Source organism: Gasterosteus aculeatus, chromosome 15, assembly GCF_964276395.1.
Source record: "Gasterosteus aculeatus chromosome 15, fGasAcu3.hap1.1, whole genome shotgun sequence".
Lineage (NCBI taxonomy): Eukaryota > Metazoa > Chordata > Actinopteri > Perciformes > Gasterosteidae > Gasterosteus > Gasterosteus aculeatus.
The window spans coordinates 16241754-16268303 of record NC_135703.1 but is presented as its reverse complement, the minus strand read 5'-3'; the positions used below and the strand labels follow the sequence as shown (position 1 = coordinate 16268303).

General features: G+C 44.5%; 2 protein-coding genes across 2 annotated transcripts; one reads left to right on the top strand and one right to left on the bottom strand.

Moving 5' to 3' along the window:
• The first annotated feature begins 933 nt into the window (after window positions 1-933).
• rrh (retinal pigment epithelium-derived rhodopsin homolog) lies at window positions 934-9857 on the top strand. The gene is made up of 8 exons (XM_040199514.2): window positions 934-1231; window positions 2360-2550; window positions 4145-4244; window positions 4724-4877; window positions 6818-6986; window positions 8149-8327; window positions 8429-8535; window positions 9733-9857. Exons 1-7 carry the CDS (start codon window positions 1120-1122, stop codon window positions 8532-8534), a joined length of 1011 nt encoding a protein of 336 aa, XP_040055448.2. The 5' UTR covers window positions 934-1119; the 3' UTR covers window position 8535; window positions 9733-9857.
• enpep (glutamyl aminopeptidase) lies at window positions 9513-26022 on the bottom strand. Its single transcript, XM_040199511.2, has 20 exons — window positions 25190-26022; window positions 20306-20447; window positions 19708-19842; window positions 19441-19561; window positions 18333-18487; window positions 17388-17501; window positions 17167-17301; window positions 17027-17092; window positions 16871-16936; window positions 16327-16487; window positions 15971-16053; window positions 15583-15719; window positions 14741-14796; window positions 14503-14653; window positions 13887-13960; window positions 13665-13769; window positions 13308-13481; window positions 12838-12978; window positions 12214-12295; window positions 9513-9936 (listed from the first exon to the last, which is right to left on the bottom strand). Exons 1-20 carry the CDS (start codon window positions 25822-25824, stop codon window positions 9790-9792), a joined length of 2880 nt encoding a protein of 959 aa, XP_040055445.2. The 5' UTR covers window positions 25825-26022; the 3' UTR covers window positions 9513-9789.
• Between the last annotated feature and the right edge of the window lie 528 nt (window positions 26023-26550).

The window sequence follows — 26550 nt, the reverse complement described above, 5'->3', positions numbered from 1 at the left end:
CTCTGGGGGAATATTTTTGCTTCGGTCTGTTTATACTGGTCATCTGTGGGTCCGTGGTGGATTAATTAATATCCCTACGGGACGATAACCGCCCCTCCGTACCTACCGGTGGTTACACAATAATTTTGTTAATGTGATGGCTAAACTATTAGATGGTCTTCTTACCACAGTTTAGACAAAGTTACAGTGAACTGCTTGTCAAAAGTGATAAATGATTAACAGTAATCAGAGGCTGTAGCTCATGTCTCCTGCTTGGATGAAAGCAGATCACCAATAGTTAGCCACGAAATTCATCTGTTATTTTCTCTGCTAATAAGTCCGATGGCCAAAATTATGCTCAACTCGACTACCAGACATTGTTTGTATGATTAGCAATGCCTGATTTGTGCTTTGACGCATATTCAGGTCTCACAAGTATCCGCGTGGCCCCAGACTTCCCACAATGGGACACTCCCTTTTGTTGGGATCAGATGGTTTTCAACTGTCAGTTTCCTTGTCACGATTTCCCTGGTTTGAGACCTTGAGGATAGCAAACCCTCAATAGGCAGTAGCTTCGCAGCATAATTAGCTGTGAACATTACTACTTTGGGTGTAAGCACTCTCAATACATTTTGACATTAACAAGTGAAGGCTGATGGATCAGGTAAAAATCCACAGTCCCTTTAAGGCCCTTTGCATTCAAGTGCATAATTTGTCTAATTGTCCCACGGGGAACCCGGGGCCTTGGCAGATCCAGAGGACACGGGGCCCCTCTAGCAGGTGCTTGTCTTTGTCAGTAAGTAATCCGCCCTGGGTTGTGCAGTATGTGGACTGTGGAAGTGTCTCGTTTGAGCCTCAGGCATTAAATCAACCGCAGTCTTGTATTATCGAAGCTTATTGGCCGGAGCCGAGTAATTCCACGTGAGAGTTAATCCTCTCTTGTGCAGCCCTGTTGCATCCTGCTAACTGGGGACCAGTGGTATGTAATAATCCGCCTCACCCCCCACCACTTCACAACAATACCCAACAGATTTTAGTTTGACGAAGCATTTTGCAATACCGACTTTCTACATCTCCTCGCTCTTGGAATTTTTGTGTTGCCTCTTTCTTCCGAGACTGTGACCATTTGACACCTCGAGAATGGGGATTGACCCTGAAGTCAATGTTACAGACGATGTCACACTTTACGGGGGGAAAAGTGCCTTTACCCAACTGGAGCACAACATAGTGGCTGGATATCTAATCACTGCAGGTAACCGCAATGATGAACAGTGCGACTGTTGTGAATTCTGTTATTCTGTGGAAACCTCGTACAGTGAAAGTGTTCACCTCTCTGCCGTCTGTGGCCTTTCAGGAGTCTGCATTCAGTCTTTGTTCCAACATGCTTTTCAAAACATCTCACAGTTAAGGGTCAAATCGTAGTGAACTGGGATACACTGGGAATTTGTAGTTGTACTGGCTATGGAACAATTCAATTAGTTCTAAAGAATGAGATTTCCTATCAAAACACTACTGTTTGGAGGCATGAAAGGAAACTAGTTGTTACCCTTAGAGAAGTGTTCTGATATCATTATGTAACTGATCCAGGTCTTGGCACTGTATTCCAAGACCTGTTTCTGAATTCCTTCTCTCATGCAAACTTAATTTACACCTATCTTCTTTTTTTTCAATTAGCATCATCGTTCCTTTTTCCCCCAGATTGTTTGCATTTTGTATTTATCCTGGTGTTTTACTCTATAATATCTTTCTTGGATGAATTCTGCATCTCTGGCCAAATCAGAGCATTCCTTTTTGTTTAAATTCACAAAATAAATCACATTTCACAGACTCATAATGCAGTGTACCAAAGTATCCAAGGGTGGTTATTTATTGTTTATTCATTAATTTGACCACAAATCCCGATCTTCTTTACCCTGCCAACTAGTACTATGGCGTAAACCTACCTAATCGTTAGACAGTGTTAACTACGCGTTACTGCGTATTTCTGCAAGCTTGATACAAGACCAAAAAGAGAGGAAGAACCTTTTGCATTCATAAACACCGTATTGTGTGGTTTACAAAATGCGTTTCAATGGCGACTGGTTTGTTTATCATACACAGAGAAGCACGGGTGGAATTAGTGACACTCATGATGCCTTTATGCCAAAAAAAAACCCCAATGTGATGCAGCTGGATTCCTTATGTGGTCAACTACAGGCAGCAGATCAACCAAAAAGATGGGAAAACAATTTTTGAGTGGACAAAATAGTGTTGGAACCATCAGAGGAAATAAAATACTTATGTTCTCTTTGTCCTGTGTGAATGTCACTTAATAAATAGGACCAGACGTTTAGAAGGTTGGACTTTTACCTCACACTTGTTTTTTTTCTTCTCTTCACAGGTGTCATAAGTTTATTTAGCAACATTGTTGTGCTGCTCATGTTTTGGAAGTTTAAAGAGCTGCGGACTGCCACCAACTTTATTATAATCAATCTTGCATTTACTGACATTGGAGTGGCTGGTATCGGCTATCCCATGTCAGCTGCCTCAGACATCCACGGCAGCTGGAAATTTGGTTACGCTGGTTGTCAGGTGGGTGGAATGTGTCTTCATGTGGACGTTATTTTACTTATAGAACAACTTACATCTACAAGGATCCATCCTACATGGCTAATGTACGTCAAATGAAGCTCTTGCAGACCGGTGAACATGGCTGGCTCCACGGACCCCTCTTACGTGAACTGTTTCAGTGGCATTACAAATGGAATATCAAGGCGTTTTTATTTATACAAACCCAGATTCAGTGCATTGCTGCTACGCCACAAAAAGAAAAACAAACCAATACCATGTAATGTGAATGGTTTAATAATGGTTTAATTATGGTTGAATGCACTATTTGTAAGTCGCTTTGGATAAAAGCGTCAGCTAAATGACATGTAATGTAATGTTATAACATGGTCATTTACATGGTTATAATGTTATAATGTATTGTTCATTTTATGTTATATCTTAAGGAGGAGGAGGAAACATTTTTTACCAAAATATATCAGACATACACAGAATTTGACTTGGTGGTTGGTGCATAACAGCAGATAGACAACAAGACAGATAAGACAACAGTGCAAGAGGAATAAAATATAATGCTTTGGGTTAAGCAGTAAAACATGAATTGTTTGGATTTTATAAAAGTTGCCACAGTATAATGTGAAATGGTTTACCTTGTAACAGGAAGGTTACATCATAACATGGAAGGCTTTATGCTCTAACAATTCATTACCATGTTATAAAAGTTATCATGTTATAACATTAAAGGTTTGACCTTGTAATAACAAATAATCACATGAAACTTTTTACGTTGTAACAATAAATCCTTTTGCGTCAACACAAACAAGACCAGTTAAATGTTAAAATAAGAAAAGGGTCTCGTAAAAGGTTTGTACTCCACGCGGTCCTGCTTCAAACCACCTGTACTATGTCACACTTTAATTAACGTGATACGAGGTGGCTGCACAAACACAGGCCACGTGTTTTCTGGCAGATATGTTTTCCCTCAGCCCCTGTTATCGCACAGCTGTATTGTGCTATGGACTTTAGTCTACAGTAGGAAGCAGAGCAGGGAAACCAGAGGGATTCACCTGGATAGACTGGGAATCCTGTGTAGCGCACTGTGTACCTTTACTACAGCCGATATTCCTAATGTGCACCTCCATTCAGTCAGTCCAATCCCCTCCTGTCGGCAGTTTTCCTCAACGCACTGAGGACAAAAAGCGACTGAAAATCAGGAAGATGTATACTTGACAGTACTGCTACAATGTAACAGTAAGCTACATGCTATGTAAAATCAATGAGGCTTCGCTTCAACTTGAGGCTTTGCTGTTAGACTTTGCTAGTTGTTTTTGAAAAATGATTTTTGGGTCATAAAAAATTACTTTTGGAAACTTGGGCACCTTTTCTGAATGTATTTAAAATTCAAACATTTGTTTGACTAATCAAATATTTGATTTGTTGTTATAAAATGTTATAAAATGACCTTATAAGTGATTGGAACACTTGGAAATATCAGAGCACTGCAGCATTTACATCAAGGACATATGTAAGTAGCATATTAACCTGCTCACAAGGACATATTGACCTGCTCAGTATGTTATACTATATTATTTGTAATCTCTGTGTTTTTTGCCACCAGATCTATGCAGCTCTCAACATCTTCTTCGGCATGGCCAGCATCGGCCTGCTGACGGTGGTGGCCATCGATCGATACCTCACCATCTGCAGACCAGACATAGGTGTCTACTTCCTGCTCTCCTGCTCGTCATGCCCACATCCCCCCCGCTCCCCATTTCTATAGTTAATAATTCAGTACTGTGATAACTATTTTGTTGATGAAGGTTACCACTGTTGATTGTTGTGATGATAATATTAGAAGATGTAGATTATGATGTCGTTTAACTGTAACCCATCATTTAGAGAGGGGCTTTCTTTAGCCAACACCCTCTCTGGTATTCAAAGCAAGACACAGAGCAAGAGACGGGTGACTCATCCAATTGTTCTTGACTCCCAGGGCAATTGGTGACCCCTGACCTTTCTTTTTGTTCACATCAAAATCAATTGTAGACTATTGTACCTGAATACTTGCATTTTTATGATGGGATACACCATTTTGGTTGTAATAGCAATCTTGCTGACGATATCATAATCCCACGAGTATCTCCTTACTGACTGCTGTGGCCTTCTTTTTGAATTGAGGTGTAATTTGTCTTTCCAGGGCAGAAAATGACGATGCAATCATACAACCTGCTTATCTTAGCAGCCTGGCTGAATGCTGTGTTTTGGTCCTCCATGCCTGTGGTAGGCTGGGCTAGTTATGCCCCCGACCCCACCGGAGCCACATGCACCATCAACTGGAGGCAGAATGACGTGTGAGTCATAATAAATCAACACAAAACAAAAACAAAATCCTTTAGCAAAACTTTAATATGCTACTTACATCAGGTTACCCTGCAGAAATGTAAAGCATGTCTAAGCCTAGGCAAGTGGCGGCAGGCGGAAAATCCAATCAATTTCAGCAAACATCCCAATATGACTCAATGCTTATCAATGAAGGTATCAAAAGCACATCAGTGGTTTTCATTTAAATATGGAACATGTTTTCCAATACAAAAAAAGCAGTATATATCAATAATATTTGTGTCACCCTCAGCATTATACAGTAATTTATGCGAGCCCCGGCTGCCCCATGTCAAAGTGTCCCTGAGCAAGACACCTAATCCTTAATTGCTCCCTGGGCAAAAATGTAAAAAAGCCATGGGTTAAAAATGTAATGTAAGTCGCTTTGGATAAAAGCGTCAGCTAAGTGACCTGTAATGTAATGTAATTTATTTAATAATATTCTGTGTAATACAATATATGTCTGTTTAAATGCTTAAATGGCGATACAACTAACTTACTCTAGAGGGCAAACAGTCTCCACAGACATCTTTTGTGCTGGACAGTCACGATGGTGGGGAGTGAGGAAGCAATGATGCGTTGGGCAGTTTTCACCCTCTGCAGTGATTTCCAGTACGCAGCAGAGCAACTGCCGTACCACACCATGATGCAGTTGGTGAAGATGCTCTCGATGGTGCAGTGGTAGAAGTTCACCAGGATCTGAGGAGACAGATGAGCATTCTTCAGTCTTCTCAGGAAGCAGAGGTGCTGGTGAGCCTTCTTGACCAGGACCAAGGTGTTGAGGGTCCAAGAGAGGTCCTCGGAGATGTGGACACCCAGGAACTTGAAACTAGCCTAGCTTGAAAGTGCCGTGGGGATGACATCCTCCTATTCTTGCAGTAAGCGAACTGTAGGGGGTCCAGTGTGGGTGGCAAAAAGGATTTGAGGTGAGCCAGAACCAGCCTCTCGAAGCATTTCATGATGGTGGGGGTGAGTGCAACAGGGCGGAAGTCATTGAGGCTTGTTGCTTTGGAGTGGACGATGGAGGTGGTTTCAAAGCAGATGGGGACGGCTGCCTGAGCCAGTGAGAGGTTAAAGATGTCAGTCAAGATTGCAGTCAGCTACGTGCGTTGATCCGGCTCAGTGCAGCACATAGGGATGCAGTCGGTGGGGGAGAGTGTGAGAGGCTGGTGGTCTGCGGTGAGCACAGCCTTGATGGCCACATCCTTATTGCCCGTGTCGAAGCGAGCGTAGAAGCTGTTCAGCTCGTCAGGGAAGGAGGTGTCACTGCTTTGGGGGATAGTGTTAGTTGGCTTGTAGTCAGTGATGGCCTGGATGTCTTGTCACATGCGTCGGAGGTCGGAGCCGCTCTTTATGTGCTCCTCGATCCGAAGCTTGTGGCTGTGCTTGGCCTTTTTGATGCCCCTTTTCAGGTCAGCCATGGATGAGCTGCAGGCCTGAGCAGCAGAATAGTGAGGAACAAAATACAATGACCATATTTAGAACTTTCTAAACGGGTTGAAGCCAGAGGAGAAATATATAAATAAATGTAAGTATATACATGTATATATTTACAGTGCTAATATGTTACATTTCTTATAACCATTTGAGTGAAACTTTTTATCTGTGAATACATATGAAATAATTAATAATGAATGAATATTTACTACTAGCTTTGTTTGTTAGTTAGTTAGTAAAATGTCTTTTATTCTAATTATTATTAAGGATCATAATAAGTGTGTATAATATCAAGTATAGTGTTGTAAATGATCTCTCTTTCTATCTTGCTGTAGGCTACTGTTCTTGTTGTTGGCAGCATTGTTTGGAAAGGATTAGGATTTAAATCTCTGATTTTAAAACATTATCATAATGGATCATAATCCAGCATGTCAATGTTCAAATAGACACTGACTTGGAACGCTTTCCTCCACAGCTCCTTCATCTCTTACACCATGGCTGTGATTGCTGTGAACTTTGTGTTGCCTCTGTCTGCCATGTTTTACTGCTACTACAACGTGTCGGCCACTGTAAAGAGATACAAAGCCAGCAACTGCCTGGACAGAGCCAACATCGACTGGTCAGACCAGATGGATGTCACCAAGGTGAGAACGGCACCACGCTGAGCCATCGAGCTCACACTTCCTTCAGGGGCATGCTGATATAGCTACTCCCATATTTACAGTGGTTAAACAGAGTTGTCCAAAATCTCGATTTGCTATCAGTAAATCAATCAATCAGTGTTTTCAATATGTGCAACGGGCTTGTTACATTGTATAAGCAGCATAATGTGACAGAGATGATGATAATATTTGTTTATTGATAGTGAAGTCACACTGTTGACTGATCCTGTGTCTACTACGTCCGTCTCAAATGTATTGAATTTTAATCGATATCGTCTTAACCCACTCTTAATCACGCAAAGGTGATCTAAAATATGTTTAAAAGATCTTCTTTTACAAATCTACGGCAACTCCATATTTTTCGCATGCTATTTTTTAACCACTTCCGGTAAAAATCATCTGGGTTCAGGAACCTTGTGCGCTGACTCTGATGTGTTTTTTCTTTCTTTCGCAAGACAAAACCAAATGACTGGTGTGGGTTCCAAAAAGGGAAGGTTTTGTTTAGCTGCATACAGCTCAATCATCATCATCTTTCCTATAGCCTTTGCTTCGCCTGCATCTCCGATTCCAAGCTGCTCTGTGATGAGCCTCTACTAGCATTTTTTTATATTCTGCTTGATGTTTGTGATAAATCACAAACATGATGAACTAAGTGAATCAGCTCAGATGCCCTTTTGAATGATGACGTTTTTGTCACGACCGGACAATGGCCCTGAACCCAAACACACAACCCCACAGACAATGTTTATTAACAAAGGCAAATGCTGCTGAAATGAAAATCACTCTTGGTCGAGGAAAAACCCTATACTAAATCTAAGAACAAAAAGGGATCTAGAACATAAACACTAGGCTGAGAAAAAGAATCAAATCGAAAGCGGCCTGAACAAGATACAAAAAAAAGGGAAAACATTAATGGGAGACATTGTGTAAATGGGAATGTCCCCACATGAGCTATTTAGAAACATGCAACAATTTTGGACAAAATAGGTCTTGGTGTGTGCAAAGCTCTTGAAAACCCAGATATATTGTATTCCATCTCAATCATTGAGTGGGAGCAAAATATGACATCATTCAATTTACTCTCGCTAACATAAATGTACAATATTTTTGGTCAAAGCTGTGTTGCTGTGTTTGTGGCTGGCAGATGTCCATAGTGATGATCATCATGTTCCTGGTGGCCTGGTCCCCCTACTCCATTGTATGTCTCTGGGCCTCATTTGGTGACCCCAAGACCATCCCCGCCCCCATGGCTATCATCGCTCCACTCTTTGCCAAATCCTCCACCTTTTACAACCCCTGCATTTATGTTATTGCCAACAAGAAGTGAGTGATTTTCTTGTGATTATACTTTGATGAGTTGTGAGGACACCCTTTCAGTTATCGTTGAATAAAGTCATCATAATGTACTCTTTTTTTTGCTAAAGGTTCAGAAGAGCCATCATAGGGATGGTTCGATGTCAAACCAGGCAGAGAATCACCATCAATAGCCAGGTTCCCATGACAACCTCCCAACAACCCCTGACCCAGTGAGGTGAAGTCACATTGTGTTAAAGTAATCTGGCATTAAAACCAGTTGAAGAAGATTGTTTGATGAATTAACACAAATCAGTGTCAGTATTTTCCTCCCAAATAATCTAATGTAGTGTTTATTGTGTACAACAGTGCGAGCTCTCGCATCAGAAATAACAGGGCTCCATCTAGTGACATTGAGACTGTGACTCGCATTAGAATACCTCGGAAAGTTATTTTGGACAGGTAGAAATTCATTTCGATAATGTGTTACTGCGTATACCCTGTTTAGACCTGCCACTAACACGCGTCTACATCTGGTATTAGAATGCTCACTTCACCTGCCTGCTCTGTATGCATGGACATAATTTCCATTTCCACACTAAAGGCATTGTTGTTTTTAACCAGACACTACTAATGATTTAATTTCCTTATTTGTATGCAGCTGGCTAACAGTGAGAAAGCAATATGTCATTGAACTGTGACGCTGAATCCCCCCCCCCCCCCTGTTGTATCAAATACTGTTTCCCCCCTACCTGATAGGATGGGGGGGTTAACAGGACACTGTTAACACTGTTAACAGAACACTGGCACATCAGATGTCAATACGATCATTTTGATCAGTTCATTTGTTTTAGCTGCTCTCTTGCATGATACATGCTTTAGGGATCTTAAACAGGTGTTTCATCACGTCATCATTCTTTGGCTGGATCCCTTCACCAAGCATTCCTTTTGCAGGATACATCCATTTCTTCGCATCATGTCGCATCATGTAAAGCTGTCAGAAATTAAAATAATAAGCACATAAAAATCTTGAGTTATGGCCCAAAACATGTTTTGAAGTAAATATTTGAGCAAATATTTGAAGAAATTTTGTCCAGGTGTTCCGGATACATGTCGTTTACAAGAATAGACACAAATGCACAAGTTGAGTAGGCGATCTTTCAACGTGGGCCAGGACGCCGCTGCAGAATCAGCCATGGTCATGGTGCAAATTCAGTCGTTTAAGTAAATGTTTATTCATTCAACTCTTCAGTATACAGTTCCATTATTGCTCACAAATACAAACGACAGAATGCAGCATCACTAGTTAAAATTTACAAAAATATATTCACGTGAGAGTTGGTACTCATCATGTGAATATATTCTAGCTACTAGATATATTCTAGCTACTTGATGAGAATTTTGATTAGAAGTAAGAATGTGATTATATCTACAGGGGACTGTGGAGGCTCTGGTCTTGTACAGGTGCGGTATTTGGCAGGCTGTTGCCCCTTCAGGCGACGTTGCGCTCCAGCCAGTCTCTGATCTCGTTCTCATTGCTCCGGATCCATTCGATGTTGTTCCTCACCGTCTCCAGTGCCTGCTGCCGAGGCATCTCCCCGGCACCAGCGTTTGGAGTTCGGCTGAAAAAATGCTCCATCTGTGAAGGCAGCAGAGACACATGTTTGAAGAGGCCTACCTCTACTTGCTTTGACAAACGGTATCACACAACCAAACATCTATCCCCTTTCTGATCTATTTGTAGATAATGCCCATCCTTGCAGGGCCTTTATTTGTAACTACAATGGTGACAAGTTCTCTATGGGGCGCCGTTTGTAAAATGTTGCACGTTCTAAAATCCTGCAGTTTTTCCACATTTATCATTATCATATGAACAAAAAAGCACGACAATATTCACATGTCACTTTTTCAAACATTTAGAGAGAAATTCATGTACATTCATGCAATAACTTTTCCAAGGATAATGTTTGGCAGTAACCAAGTTGTTAAATAATATAAATGTTAAATCTAAATGTAAATGTCAAATGTTAAATCTAAATGTAAATGTTAAATGTTATATCTAAATGTTAAATCTAAATGTAAATGTTGAGTCTACATTTAGCTCTACATTTAACATTTAAGACTTGACGACTGAACATTACAATAATTACGGTAATTCACGCCGCGGCAGGACAAGCCGGCAGGTCCGGATGAATTAGCTCTTGTTATAGAGCAGGGGTGTCAAATTTATTTTAGGAAGGGGGCCACACACTGTCCACGTTGAAATTGAAATCATGCGGGAGGGGGGTTCACGGGCGCGGAATGTTGCGCAACCCCCCCTTGACCGGACCATCGCCGAGGATTTCACCGCGCCCTGCCCCCCCCCCCCCCCCCCCGTTTACCGCGAGCATCCGCGCCCGTGCCCCCCCCCCACCCCGCCTGCCTTCACCGTCGCGGCCAAATTGTCGGCGATGGTCCGGTCAAGGGGGGGTTGCGCGACGTTCCGCGCCCGTGAGACCCCTCTCCACTGCGGTCATGCGGTCCGCATTTCAAAATGAAATGTGCCTCTATTTGAGGTGTTATGGTAAAAGGGCTTACAGCCTTAAATATGGGGTGCCGTTTGTAAAGGCGCCGTTTGTTATTGCATGAATTGTCTCTAAATGTTTGAAAAAGTCACCTGTAAATATTGTCGCGCTTTTTTGTTCATCTGATAATGCTAAATGTGGAAAAACTGCGCAGGATTTTAGAACGTGCAACATTTTACAAACGGCGCCTTTTCAAATGGCACCGCATATTTAAGGCTGTAAGGCCATTTACCATAACACCTCAAATAGAGGCACATTTCATTTTGAAATGCGGTCCGCATGACCGCAGTGGAGAGGGGGTTCACGGGCGCGGAACGGACCGGACCATCGCCGAGCATCCGCGCCCGTGCCCCCCCCCCCCCCCGCCTGCCTTCACCAAATCCTCGGCGATGGTCCGGTCAAGGGGGGGGTTGCGCAACGTTAGCCGGCAGCAGAAAATTGTCTGTGAGGGGTTTCTGATTTCCATTTATTTTCATTTTCGACATAAACTTTCACCACTGTTTCACCAAGGTGAAAGACTTTGATAGAAGTTGTGAGATGCATGTACTGGTAAAATATATTATAACATTGTTTTGTGCTAAGGCCGTGTCTCAAGTGTCCTGTATTTGACCCTGAAGTGCAAGGAGCAGCATGATACAAAATGTTGCTTTGCAGCTGCGCACTGAGAAGGGAGAGCGGTTAACTCGATCTTGTAGAAGCTTCAAAACAAAGGACTCCTGTTCATGGCCTTGGTTCATATCTTATTCGGAGCTTTCGTTCCGGATCCACGTTTTTACTTTATGTCAATTAATAATGATTTGCACCGGCCACTGAGGAGGATCTTGTGTGTGTGTGTGTGCTACCCTCAGCTTCACCTGGGTTCTTATCTCAACCTGCTTTGTAGCTTCTCGTAACTGGCACGGAGAATGTTCGTCACATGTGTATAAAAACTCAGCGTTTTCACTGCTCGGAGACGTCATTACGCCGAGCGCTGAGATACGTGCTGCTCTATTGGACCTCCTGCTTGCAAGCAATAGTTAGAGCCAGATATCTGCGGAGAATTGCTCATGTAATCTTTTTCTCTTCTAAATAAATGTTAACTTTTGACTTTAATTGATCAACGTGCTGCGATTCTTCTCATCAACCAACTCGGGGGATCGGTGATCCTGACAAAGTTGAACACAGTCGGTGAGTGCGGTCACCTCTCAGGCATCCTGGAGTATTTATCAGTTTTTGTGAAATATGTTGGGGGAGTATTTCTTTGAGAAAGAATAATTAGAACTGTGCATCAAGATGTACTGTCCGCTCATCAGTAAAAATAACTAGATGCTAACAAGATGAGATAGAAGTTGCACCATGAGGACAATGCCAACCTTCCATAGCTGCAGCTCTGTGTTGTAGGAGGTGGTAATCCGACCTAGAAGGCGACCAAGGTTCCGGTCGTTGATGGTGTACCTGTTGAGCAAGAAAAGTCATCACGGTGGGGGAGCGCTCTCCTGTGAGCTATGTAGAGCCCCCTCCCAACCCACCACAGTATGCAGAGTAATCACTCCCCCACCTCACTCAAATCCCTCTTCTCCAAGGATCCCACAAGCATCCCACTCCTCCCATCCTCCCTTTGCCCTTCAACAAACACCCTTCAACAATGTTCATATCCCAAATGGGGATGGCAAACAGAGAAGGCCGATTCTTTACCAGGGTGACAGGTACCAAGACCAGGGACAGGGATTTAAATATCTCCTCAATGATTTCACGCAACGTTTTCATCCAGTTCCTGCTTCTGCACCAACCTTGACTCTATGCTCCCTGAACTATACATCGTCAACACACTATTGGTTACACAGGTCAAAGAAGGAGTTGTAAAAGGCCCATTTTGACGATCCTCCTTCTCCAGTTTTTCAGGAATAGGTATTACCGCTAGGAGGCATGTGATAGTGGTAAATTACCCAGGTGGCTGACACATCAGCAGCGCTATTTCTGGTCCATGTTGCACTGACCTGTTGACCAGGTAATCCCAGTTGAGGGTGGTCCAGTCCCAGGCCATGTTCTCCCCCAGGGGGTTGATGGAAACGTATCGCACCACAGTGAATAGATCCTGACTCCTCACCACGCTCTCATCTTTACAGGCCTCCAGCAGCCTGATGGACAGAACAAAGGTTCCATTGATATCATCGGGCTAAAAGTAAAAGTTGTGCGGCAACACAGAGGAATGTCCCAATAAAATATGAGAAATGGAAAGTTTACTACATATGTCAGATACAGTTGAAACATCACAGTCACCAAGATCAGCAGTGAACATTCATATTTAAAATGTTATGTCTTTATATAGGCGATATCTGTTTCAGCTCACTCTGTTAGAGTGAATTGATTTTCCTTTAACTGAGGGTGAGGGGGCAAAACATCCAACTTTCCCCATGAGCCAAGTGATGCTTTCAGGTTATCAGGTATGATAAACGGTTTTAATTACCTGTAGAGGAGTTCAACATTGTCCACAGAAGACAGTCCATACAGCAGCTTGTCCTTCTCTTGAGCCAGAGACGTGTCTTTGTACCTCTGGAACATTATGTTCCACTTTGCTTCGGTGCCCGAGTTCTTCATGCCATATCGATAGACCAGCAGCCTCAGGTTCACTGCCACGCTGCTGCAGGTTGAAAGGCCAAGAAATGTTAAAACCTATACTTACCCTATCATTTTTTGGCCTATGCTCTGAAAAGGGTAAGTGTATATGTTAGTAGTGAAGAAATAAATGCATATGGCACACAGAAACTAAATATCTACTACATGACATACATGATATTATGAAAAGACACGGCAGTTTGTATACCTGATACTTCCATTGATCCACTGGTCGAAAATGCGAGAGGCTTCGTTCAGAGCTTCCTGATCTCCCATCTGACAGGCGATGCCAAGTGTCGTCTCCCTCAGCAACCTACCGGCAGCCAGCAGAACACATGAACCCGTGTTGCATTGTTGGGTAAATTAGCACAGAGGTTAGCATTGGGTTAGCATAAAAGAACAAGGAGAAATGTGAGTACTCGTTCTGCACCTCTGCGTCTGTGTTCCGGCGTCATTCCATCCAAGCTGGGTTTGGATGGCTTTAACATGGTTACGAAACAGTTTCTAGAGAAAATATAAATAATCAATGATGGACATTTGATGGGGGTTTCATGACTTTATAACATGTGTTATATTTTCAAGAAAAATCTTGAGTTTTAATCACAAAAATACACTCAAAATGTCACTGAACCAAATCACTTCAGTCTGCAGGGATGATCAATTTAATTCCTCCACTGACCCAGATGTTAAACACTGGACAGCAAGGTGAGCCCCAGAGAGAAATACAGTATATGTTAATAATAATCACATCTAGTTGTGTTTATAAAAGCCACATGAAAGCAAACACGTATATGTACCTTTCAGGACCTTGCTCGGAGGTCATCCTTATACTCAACCTCATATTACCACAGCTCTGTTCGATTTCAGATTCCTTTAATGCAATTTACCCAATTTGTCTCTCTGTTTTTTCTTTGAATACTAAACCCCTCCTCTAATAGCCGTGCATACATGTATTTTGCTGAGGTGACTTGTTGAAACCTTTTATCACAGATAAACTTGAATGAATGTGGTTATACACTTGAAGGATTAACAGGCGTTAATCTTACCTGAAACAATGGGTAGAGTGCAGCGTTGCCTGACAGCATGTCTCGGACGTACGCGATAGAGGAGGCCACGCGCTCCCACACTATGTACTCAGTCTCATTGGTCAGGTACATGGTAAGATTGAAGGCATTACCATAGTCTATTACATCTGCCCTACACAGTGTCATGAAAACAGTCGTTGGAATCATTGTGTATGATGTCATGGATGTTCGTACAATGTATTTTGGGCTGAAATCCTACCTTGCGAGAGCAAAGACATCGTCAATGTAGCTTGTGCGATCCGCTGCATCAAACTCCTGTTGAGGACACAGTCAACTGGAAGGTTACCATACAAGTGAGAGTGAATTCTGTGAGGATCCACCAAAGTGTCATTAGAGGCTCTCGCTCTCGATGTTCTTACTCTTCCACTTGCAGGAGAATTTGGAACCAATAGTGAAAAAGCATAATGTAGAAAATTGAGCTGAAAATGTTGAGATGTCATACATGTGTGTTGCTGTTTTAAATGTAACCCTGGCTGTATGCAGAATAAAAGTGTGACATGTGATATTATGGTGATGTTTATTTCCATGTCATGATAAGAGGTTCTGAGAACAAATATGTTTGGATAGATTAGATGTTTTACAAATGTTTTATCTTGTACATTTATGACTTGATTTATACGATTTGATCAATTTCACCTTAAAATGGCTTGATGAGTCTCATACTAACAATACATTAACATTAACTTAGGTTACCATGATGTTATTTATGAGAAAGCTCCTATTCAAACAGTAAGCAGACATTCTTGTATTCAGCCTGTTTATTCCCGTCACTTAGTTACTATAGTTACCAAAGTACTGGTTCAAAAGTGAAGTAATGTTGGCTACTGCTGCATTTTGGATTGGAAAGTCCCACAAAAACACAAACTAACCGATGCAACGGTGGAGCAGCTACTCCTGTGTTCTAAAAGGTAGAAATGACTAACCATATAGCTAAAGAGGACGAAGGTGAGCGATATTATGAGCAGTAGAACATCCCGAGGCGGACCACAAACACAGATATCTAAAATATATGCTGGGTGTAGATCTCAGAGGACGGCTCACCGAGTGCTTGCTCTGAAGCTGTTGACTGATAGCGTTCCACATGTGGTCCTCATGGTTGACTCTGTAGAATCCAAGGTGATCGTTGTTGACCTTCAGCAGCCCGTCCTCCGAGGCCGAATAGTTACTGAGGACATGCTCTGAAAACCAGTAGTCATTTTCAGCGTGTGGAGTAGGACAAAATGCAGCGCTGCTGTAAAATACAGACTTTGAGTTTATTTATTGTGATAAATACTCCTTTTTGGAAAATTAGATATATTTTCTCGCCCTCAAAAGACATATTTCATATAAAGTCATATTTGTCATATTTGACATCGGCCGAGTTAAAGTCTGAGCTGAATGTTTTCTCTAAATAATTTTGAATGTTATGGTATGAATATATTCATATCACCTGCGCTGCTCTTTTCAAACATCGCCAGCATATTTTTGTCGCTCTTCACAGAGTGCCATTTGACCGGAATTGTCCACTTGTACCTGTAACAGAAACACATTCATTGTTATCAATGCACTGGTGTACATAAATGAACAAGACCATTGTGTAACATGTCTAGTCGTTATGCACAACTTCACAGGTTGCTTAATATACAAGTTTTAAGTTAGACTCAGACATCATTTTAACTCTACAGACTTTTGTATGTCATGGTGCACCCCAGTGGAGGGCATGAAAGGCAAACTGAGATAGAATAAAAATAGAAAGTGGTGACATCCTAAAGTCAATTAGAGGAGCGTCGTCTCTGCATCACTGACCCAAGAGGCGAAGGCGGCTGGGTGGCATTGGCTTTGGGATCCAGGAGGAATCGCCTCTGGCTCAGTTTGGCAACTGTCTCTGTGACAGACAGGTCCAGCACAGGATAACCCATCTGTTTTGTCCAGGTATCCATGACGTCTGCAACCGGCAGCCCGCTTACCTGTACACAGGAAAGAGATTCACGGACAAAACCTGAAGCATGCTGATGTTTTCTTTCTGAGATCATATTGAAACTCACGCCTTTCAGCTAATAAGATATGGTAAGCCTAGCCTAGCCAACGTGCTAAAGGGTGCTACTAGGGTGTTTGGAGCCTTGGCATTTAGAACGGGATAGATGTTTCCTGTTTTTATGCCAAGTATAGCTAACTACACACTGCAGCTCTGTAGTTAACACAATGAATTAACACACAGTTTCCATCTTCTCGTTTACTTTTGTAAAGAAAGACCTATGAGCATTCCTTCCCAAAATATTGAACCCTTTCATTAATAACTGGGGCATCAATCTGGTCTTGAAAGATTTATATTGATGAAGATCAAACATACGTCGGCAAGAGACTTCCAGAAGTTGGCAGTTTTTGCGTTATCGAAGTAGTAGTCTTTCAAATATTTCTGGGGAAAGAAAATAAAAATTCTTTCAAACTGGGATGAACATGGATGGAAAGAGATACGTCCATCTGTTAAATATCTGCTGTGACTCACTCGACAGCCGTCTCTGAACTTGTCTTTTCCCATCCAGTCCTCCAACATCCTGAGAATGGACGCTCCCTGCATGAATTTGGATCATTTTACAAACAGTATTTGGCTGCTCAATCATTCATTCTTATATCCAGTAGTCGTACCTTGCTGTACGAGATGCCATCGAACACAGAGGTGATCTCTGCTGGGGTCGACACGTTCACGATGATGGGGTGAGAGGAGAGGAGGGCGTCGTCCACCATGACAGGAAGCACATCACTGATGATCATGATGTCTCGCTGTATGCCACAGGAGGGACACAGGGGAAGGTCCTCAGGACCGCTAAACTGACCGTGGGATTCATTGCCAGGAGGAGGAAACTCACCATGCCCCAGCTGGGTTCAGCTTTCTCCACACCGATGTACTCAAAGAAACTGGCAAAGCCCTCATTAAGCCAGAGGTCATCCCACCAATCCATGGTCACAATGTTCCCGAACCACTGGGGAAAAGATAAGTGATGTGAGTTTTTGAAAGGAAATTATGTGGAATTTGCAGGAAAAAACATTCTCGGGGTTTACTAGTTGTAAAAATACTACTTTTGATCAGGCCTTGATGAATTCATTGTATGACATTTTATTAAGTAGTTCTCGGTGCACCAGTTCAGGGTGTGCGGCCTGGTCTCATTCCCAGGTCCAACCCCCGCTTTGTGGTGCCCTCTCAGCGTATACCGAGGTGGTCAGACCTTGCGCGCCTCACTCAAACAAGACAGATAGGGCAGCGGGAAATCCTGCATCTTCCATGAGGGTTTGTGGCTGTGTTTATTCGTGCTTTATATGTCACTTTTTCCCTGTTTCTCTCTCTCTCTCCCTCGCTCTTAGAGGGCTACATATTGTACCTTTAACTGGATACTGTCCAAGGTTAAGGTCCCTCGTGGAGAACATGTGACAGGGCCTTATAAAATCTGGCTCAGAAGACTAGTTCACATAAATGATGCACATGCAAGATCATTAAACTTTATGGACAACTCCATGGTCACCCATCACTCATCACAGCAAAGGAGCTGCTATCTCTGAACAACATGTGCTTCTTAAACATATTGAACAATACCACTAATGGGTTGTAAACCAATAATATTCTGAACTCCGAACCCTTGTCGCTTGTGTGAACTAAAGATACAAAACCATCCTACCACAGGAAAAGTGATGTGATTTAAGTACCTTTTCTATTCACAGGTTGTTGAAATGTGACACGAAAATAAAACTGTGTTAAAACTGCAGCATGAATAAAACACTTTAAAAAAACTTTTAAAAAGACCAGTAATGTAAGGTACCTGGTGAACCAGCTCATGGGAGATGACACTGGCCACTCGCTGCTTGTTGTAGGACGATGACTGCTCGGCATCGTACAGCAGGTTGGTCTCCCGGTAGGTGATGAGGCCCCAGTTTTCCATGGCACCAGTACCAAAGTCAGGGATGGCTATCTTATCTGGATCAAAACAGCACAGGAACTCCACTGAAGTAGCCGCTTATCACAGGGTTTTACATCATTAATGCTTGTGAAACAATGATTAAATTAAAACCGGCTGGCAGTACCAGTTGCTGTTGTAGAAGCTCTGTCATTTACAGATTTCTCACATGAGAAATTTGCTGTTTCCGTGACGTCCGCACTCGATGATCGGATTGGGTAATAAATTAACTAGTAAACTACCTTCAGTTCAGTGCTTTTTCTTGGAACCCTGCATGTCTTCAGCATTTTAAAAAACACTGAGATGTCCCAGCCGCATTGTGTTCCCTGATTTACAGCTGCTTCGTTGTTTCACTAAACTTCAACACCAATGTTAGGAAAGTTGCTCATTAAAATGTTTCATGTACTCTCTGGTGAGCATACTTGAAGGTATATATAATTAGTTGCTTATTACAGCAGACCCCTATCGCTTTAAGGGAGGGCCCGCTATTTTAGGGTTTGTGGAGATTTGTACATCATTCCCAATGGTGTCATAATGTATTTTAATCCTAGCATTCAAATGTTGGTACTTTTGATCTTGTAGAAACATGAGAAAACATGAGGAACATTTTTAAGCTGCCTTTCTAACGATGGAGGGTTTCTTTAATTTGAAAAACCAAAGAAAAGAACAGAGATGTCAACCTTTGATAATATTACCTTTGCTCGGGTGCATTATGGTGCAACAGAAAATACTATTTGTTGATTTAGTCCAGGGATGAACATTTTTGTTCAGATCGGTTTTGACTGTAGCAGTAGAGAAAACATTTCTTTGCACCTGATGAAATAGAAGTTAAAAAAAATGCGCAAAATGTGCAATAGCCAACTTTTACTTTTAAATTGAACAAATAAAGTGAATCTCACTGTTGTGGAACACAGAGAAAATAAAGTGCTGTGTCTCTGATGCTCTTTACCTACTACACATACTGTATACATACCCAGTTTTGCGATGGAGTATGTCATGTTGAAATATTCCTCAAAGTAGTCAAAGATGATTTTGGTTGTGTTGGCTGCATACGTTGCAGTTCCTAACTGACTTGGCTGGGTGTAGATTCTCAGCTATAGAGGCAGAGAAAACACATACACTTGCATGCATTGTCATTTGACAGTATTGATCGATTCGTTCAGTTCAGTTATTTGCAACACTACTTGACAGTAGTAGACACTACTTGACGCTTGACAGTGACACATAAGGGAAAACTCACAGGAACTCCTCGGGCGGATTTTCTTTCCACAAAGCCGAACTGGTGCACAGCAAAACAAACCAAATAGGTACTCATTGGAATGGACTTCTGGAAAGAGGTCTTCACTTTGTCGCCAGGCAGTTGTTGAGGGTCGCCCTGGAGGAAAGAAAGGGCGTCACACAGACTGTGGCGCTGGGTGGATGCGCTGTCCCCCCAAAATAAGATTAAATAAATCAATATTTAATTATATATATATTTATATATATATACATGAATGCATAGATTCACACATTGCATTCGCATTTTGTCGCTTGTGTGGTGTTTTTGAGATCCATGCCCCCATAAAAAGGTAAAAACAGAGGTAACGATAAAAGGAAAACGTGCAAAGAAATGGAAAACGAATGAAACTAGGTGACCAAGCTGATCTCGCAGAAAGGAGTTTAATTATGTTGTGACAGCATAGTGGCGTTACCATAAAGACAATGTGTTGAGGAATGTCTAAATGTCTGACCTTTAATATAATTCCAATACACTTTTTTGGAGATATGTACAATTGTGAAATTAAACAGCACCTTCTTATTTAAAATGGTCATGCTTGTGTCATTGACTTGAGTCCTACCTCAAGAGGCATGTTGGACAGAGCTCCGTAGCTTTTATCATGAGTGATGGAAATGGTGTAGGTGGCCTTCTTGTTTGGTTCATCGAAGCAGGGGAACGACTTGCGAGCATCCGTTGGCTCGTGATCGGTCGCAGCAATCTTCCTGGAGATTGAATGAAGGACAGATTATTACAAATGGGTTTGACATCTGGTGCTCTTCATCTGTTGTTTCTCTGGAGTAACACCCAAAGTGAATATATATATATATATATATATATATATATATATATATATATATATATATATATATATATATATATATTGTAGCGATCGGAGTGGCAGATTGTGTTAGGCTGCATTGCAGGTGCATTGCATTATGGGACAATCTTCGGATGCATTTAAATCCCTATCTGTTATGTTCATGTTCTAGTGTTTAAGTTTATGTGTGTTTTTCTAGGTTCTGTTGTGTTGTGCTTAAATGTTACTGTTAGTTTAATGTGTAAGGGTGTGGGCACCATGACCCAACTTAGTATGGCTGTGGGTGAAGTTCTGTGTTCAACACCCTTAATAAATTGTCTATCTCCTGGGGTCTTGTGGTGTACGAAACACAGGAAAGGCAGTGAAAGTAATTCAAGTCTCCTGTCTCATTCATCTGGCCAAGCTCGCCACATTGGTGTCAGAAGTGGTATATAGCTACTAGAATGCAGATGGAGGTTGAAGAGCTGGAGAGGGCCCCAGAGCAGACCCAGGTTCCACTTGAGAGAAAAGATGGAGTCTACTGAGGATGGACAATGCCTAGCCCTCCCTGGGGCTACAGTACCAGACGGCTACGCCAGCAGGGGAACGTCTCAAGGCCTCACCCACCACCCATGGCTACGGAAGACCCTCGACTGACCAGGACGGCTACTACCAGCCCCTGACCAGCCACGGGTCTTCACACCGGGCGTACAAGGCTCCTCAATCAAGCCAAAGACATCAGTCAAACTACCCAAGTACGATGGGACGACACAGCTGGAGCTATAGTTGTCACAAGTCCATCTAGCAGCCCAACACAGCGGCTGGGACAGCGAAGAGGCTGCCACCAATCTAGCCCTAGCATTAGGAGGCAAGGCGGTGCAGGTGCTTTGTGACCTAGCTCCAGCAGAAGAAGGGAACCTACAGGCCCTAACAATGGCGTTAAAGAGGAGATTTGGAGAGCGGCTCCTTGCTGACCAGAGCAGGGAGGAACTAGCCAGCCGCCGCCGCCACGGAGAAGAAAGTTTGGGCACCTTTGCAGCAGATGTGCAGCTGCACGCTTTCCTGAGAGGACTTGAGCAGTTGCGTCAGCATGTCGCTCTCGTCAGACCCCAGACCCTCGGTGATGCACTCCACGAGGCTGAACGAGTAAGGGAGTACTCACCACATAGCCCAGTCAGAAAAGAACTCTCCACCAACAGCCATGTGTCAGGCTTACCGATTATGACCAGGAAGAAGAAGTAGAGAAGTCCGTCAGGTGAGGCCTCCACCACAACGGATGCAGCCCTGGCCTCCAGCACCCAGGCGGCGTCCCCCCCAGCCTACTGACTGCTGCTATCGTTGTGACGAACTGGCGGTTCTGTGTGGACTATCGACGTCTCAACAATGTCACCAAAAAAGACTCGTACCCCCTACCTCGCATTGACGATGCTCTCGATTACATCGCGGGGTCCAGCTGGTTCAGCTCCCTTGACCTGCGCAGCGGTTACTGGCAGGTAGAGCTGGCCCCCGACGCAAGACCTAAGACCGCCTTCACCATCGGGCAAGGGCTGTGGCAATTCCGCGTCACTCCATTCAGACTCTGCAACGCGCCGGCTACGTTTGAGCGGCTGATGGAAAGGGTGCTGGCAGGCATTCCCCGGAATCATTGCGTTGTGTACCTGGACGACCTGCTGGTACATGCCAATGACTTCAACAGAGCCCTTATCAACCTTCAAGAAGTCTTCACCGCCATCCGCCATGCCCGGTTGCGACTCAACCCTGTGGACTGCTAACAAGGGAAAACGCTTTCCTGGGCCACATTGTCAGTGCTCGTGGTGTAGCTACAGACCCAGCAAAGGTGACTGCAGCAAAGTACTGGCCAACCCCAGGAACTACTGTGTGACACGACGTGAGCTGCTAGCGGTGGTCCGGGCGCTACAGCACTTCCGGCCATACCTGCACGGCAGCCACTTCCTGATCCGCACTGGGCAGGTGGCTTGATGGCTGGAGGCCCTACAAGAGCATGATTTTGAAATTCAACATCGGGCAGGGCGACATCATGGCCATGCCGATGCACTCTCCAGACGCCCCTGCGTCAGCGACAGGAGGAACAGGACCAATCAATCAGGGACGACGGTGCAGGCGGTTGACAACGAAGCGGACCTGTTCCCACTGACCAGCCTGCAGTTAGAGCAGCAGAAGGAGGATGGGACTCTGGCGTTAGTTAGAAGTTGGCTGGAAGCAGGGCAGCGCCTCGAGTGGGCTGGTATCAGCACTGGGGCCCGAGGTAAAGGCCTACCACTCTCAATGGGTTAACTTTGAGTTCCATGACGGGGTGGTGTAGCGGAGGTGGAGGGCTCCCGAAAGAGGACGCGACCTTGTACAATTGCTGGTGCCTCGCACACTCCGCCTCCTCGCACACTTTTTTTGATTTTTGAAAAACCTTTATTTTCTTTAAAACGCACAAACATGTCACATACACAACAACGCTGAAAAATTCAAAAGCTTGAGCTGCCCGTCGATTTGGACGCTAGCTCCACTCCTCAGTCATTCCCCACCAGCATCTCCTCTTGCGTCAGCCGGCCAGGATCCTTCTCCGCCGGATGGACGCCGCTCTCAGTCCACAGAAGCACCTTCGCTTCCCCTGTTTATCTTCAGGATGATCTTCCTCATCCGGAAGACTTCCTGCTGGGTGTATCTCCCACTACCCTTTTTACTCACGCCGTCCCGAGCAGTGCGAGAGAACTTCTCTAGGTCAGAAAAATACTCCTCCATGTCCACCCCCTTCATGTTCTTTGTTACCTTCAGGAAGAGCTTCACTCTCCCCACCCCGTACCTGCTGGTCACTGTCCCACCAGAAGAGGCGCTGACAGTGGAATCCCAGTCAGCAGAGGACCCGGGTTCACCCGCTTTCCCTCGTGTTCTCCTTCTGTTTTCTGACCCTTTCTTGGCTCGAGAGGCTCCTTCGCTGCTCCTCGTCTTCCTTCTCTTCAGGGGGGCTTTACGTTCCTCCTCCTCCCCCTCCATGTCCTCGGCGCTGCTTTCAGACAGCATTTCCTCAGCACGTGTCTCCTGACTTTTTTCCAGCTCCTCCTGCCCTTCTTCACCCCCCAGAACCACCTGTTGAACCCCACTCACACCTTCCCTTCTCTCTTGGCTAAGCTGTCTGACACCACCTGTCTCTTCATTCACTCCCACACTCACCTGGCCCACCTGTTGGGCCTCAATCAGCCCCTCAGTCACTCTGTCGCCCCCCTGGCAGGCCGGCTGGACTCCACCACACCCCCCATCTTCTCCCCTCTCACACACCTCACTCTCTGGACTTCACTTGTCCCCTCCCCACACATTCGCCCTACCTTTTGTCCTCCACTTGTCCCTTCCTGGCCCCCATCACTCGCCTCCCCACCCTGCTGGACCCCACCAGTCCCCTGCTGTCCGTTCTCAGCCGCCTGCTTGATCCCACCTGTCTCTTCCTGTCCCTCCTTTCCCTCCTATTGTACCCCACCTGTCTTCTCCTGTCTTCCCTGACCGTCCCGATCCTCCACACCTCGTTCTTCTGCACTCTCGGCAGAGTCCTTTCCCGGACATGTTCTGGCGAGATGTCCTTTCCTGCCACACCTGAAACAATTCAAACACCACATACACAAAGTCCTCCACTTCGACTCCAAACATCAGGTTGAGCTCCTTGGTCCTGTTGTTGAGGACCATGAGGAGTTGCCTTTTGTGTGACACCACGTGTCTCAGTAGCGGGGACTTGCACCCCGAAGAGACCTTCTTTACGGGAGACACCACCTTCCCATACTTTGACAGCTCCTCAACCAGAGCCTCGTCCCCGATGAACGGGGGGACGTTCGACACCGTCACTCTCACCGCCGGCGTGGAGAGAGGCAGAACGGGCACGAGCGCGCCGTGCACCGCGATCCCGCTGACCACCACCGCGTCCGCTTTTTCCACACTGTCGAGGAAAATGACCACCGCGTTGTTCATGCGCGCTGCGGACTTCACGCTGCGGTGGCCCACCAGCTTCCCCACGGCCAGGCTGCAGTCCTCCACCGAGTACGAGGGGCTCAGCGCGATCCTCACGCCGTGCTTCCGCGTCAGCCTGCCGAAATCCATGGTGGCGTGCAGCACGCCGTCCTGCAAACTTCGAAACGCTGCAGATACATTCAAAGTGCACATTCTCACAACGCGTACACAACGTTGACTTTAGCTGTCAATTATTTGCGAAAACCGACATAAAACACGCTAACGCTCTCAACTCACCACCTGCACGCACCCTCTCAGATCAGAGAGAGAGAGAGAGAGAGAGAGATTGAAGATAGCCTCTAGAGAAGTAGAGAATGGCTGTGAAACCAGGGTTTGTCATTGTTGTAAATAACCCTGGTGCATGATGGGTCACAGCTTTCTTAAATACTTTGTATGGCAGATCTGTAATTAGCAGGTTTCTTTAGAGGCATTGGAATAAACACATTATAGTGTAGAACAAAACCTTATAGTATAAAATGTATGTTAAGCACAACGGATGCTGGTTAACAAATTGTTAATAATCTGATTACTACTACATTGTAGTGTGTTATACACTTACGCCATGTATTGCTCATTAACAGAGAATATATTTAAAATGAATGTTTTATTTTTAAAACTGGAACTGTTATTACTGTCTTTTGTGTGTGTTGTTCGTGGACTTACTTGGTGACCCCGTTCTCGGAGTAGACAACCCTGTAGAACCCCACCACAGAGCCGTTGAGCCAGCCCTGGAAATCCAGGCTGAGCACGTAAACCTCTCCTGGACCGGTGGCAGGCAGCTCCTCTGTGGCCTCCACCACCACGTACTGCTGGGGAACGTATTCGAAGCAGCCTTTCACTGCCACCTCCCTCTGGCCAGCTCGGCTGCTCAGCATTCTCAACCTGGGCTGGGCACTGACAAACGTCTCCCTGATGTGGAGCCACAGATGGCGCGTGGGCTTGCTGACACTTAGATGGATGTCCACGGTGCCCGTGTAGCTGTCCTCCACCAGGTCCGGCTCCATGTGCAGGTCGTAGTGGATCGGGTTCACATAGATGGGCAGACGGAAGTCCCTCCAGTCGCCGTTAGAGACAGTGGAAGGTGCACAGGGCCCTCTGGAAGGCAGCGGGGGCTGGGTAGGCCCAGTCGTGGGTGCTGGTGTGGAGGTGGTGGGGGATGTGGTGCCTGACTTGGAGAGGCCCACCCCGAGGCCCACCGCCAACGAGCACACCACCACCGTCACACAAATGATGATTACATGCTTAGTGCGGATGCAGTAACGCTTCTGTGGCTTCTCCATGTCCAGGCTGTCAACCATGGTGACTTCCAAACTTCACCGGACTAAAACACAACGCTTCCTCCAGGTTCCAAGGCTGAACTGAAATCAGAGCTGCATGCTTTGGACTCTCGGAGTATTTAGATTAGCCGCATGACCTGATCCAAAGCTTGCCTCTATGGTGCTGAGGGGTGGAGAGAAGAAAGCAGGAGTGTGGTGAGGAGAGTGAATCTGTCACAGGAATCTAACACGCCAAGCTTGAGATTTATTGTGTCCTCATTGCTGCCGAAACGCCTCTTCCAGTTAAGCATCTACAATCTGCCTGTAAATCAAGGACTAAAGTTCAACTTTATGTGTGTGTTGTGCTTTAGAAACTCCCCACATTTCTCCCTCAGTGTCCACACATGCACAGAGAACATGAAGTCATCCATGATAGAGAGACTTAAATGTCTGAGTAATTGTTTACAAAGCTGTAGAGCAATCCATCCAATGGGGAGGATGAGAGGTTTTGGTGTGGGGGTTATTGTTTTTTCTTGTTTCTTTAGCAAATTATTCAGTCATGAAGTTGATCATTTGTCCGTCCAACAAGTGCACTCAAATTCTTCAACACTTACTGGCAAAATTAAGATCACCACAGGATGTACCCAAATTACTCCGTTAACCCGGTGACCTTTCATCTTTTGAATTACTATGGAAATATTTTTTAAATGGTTTACAGTTTTCTTCTATGGGACATGCTAAAACTTATCTGAGGGATTTTAAGAACAT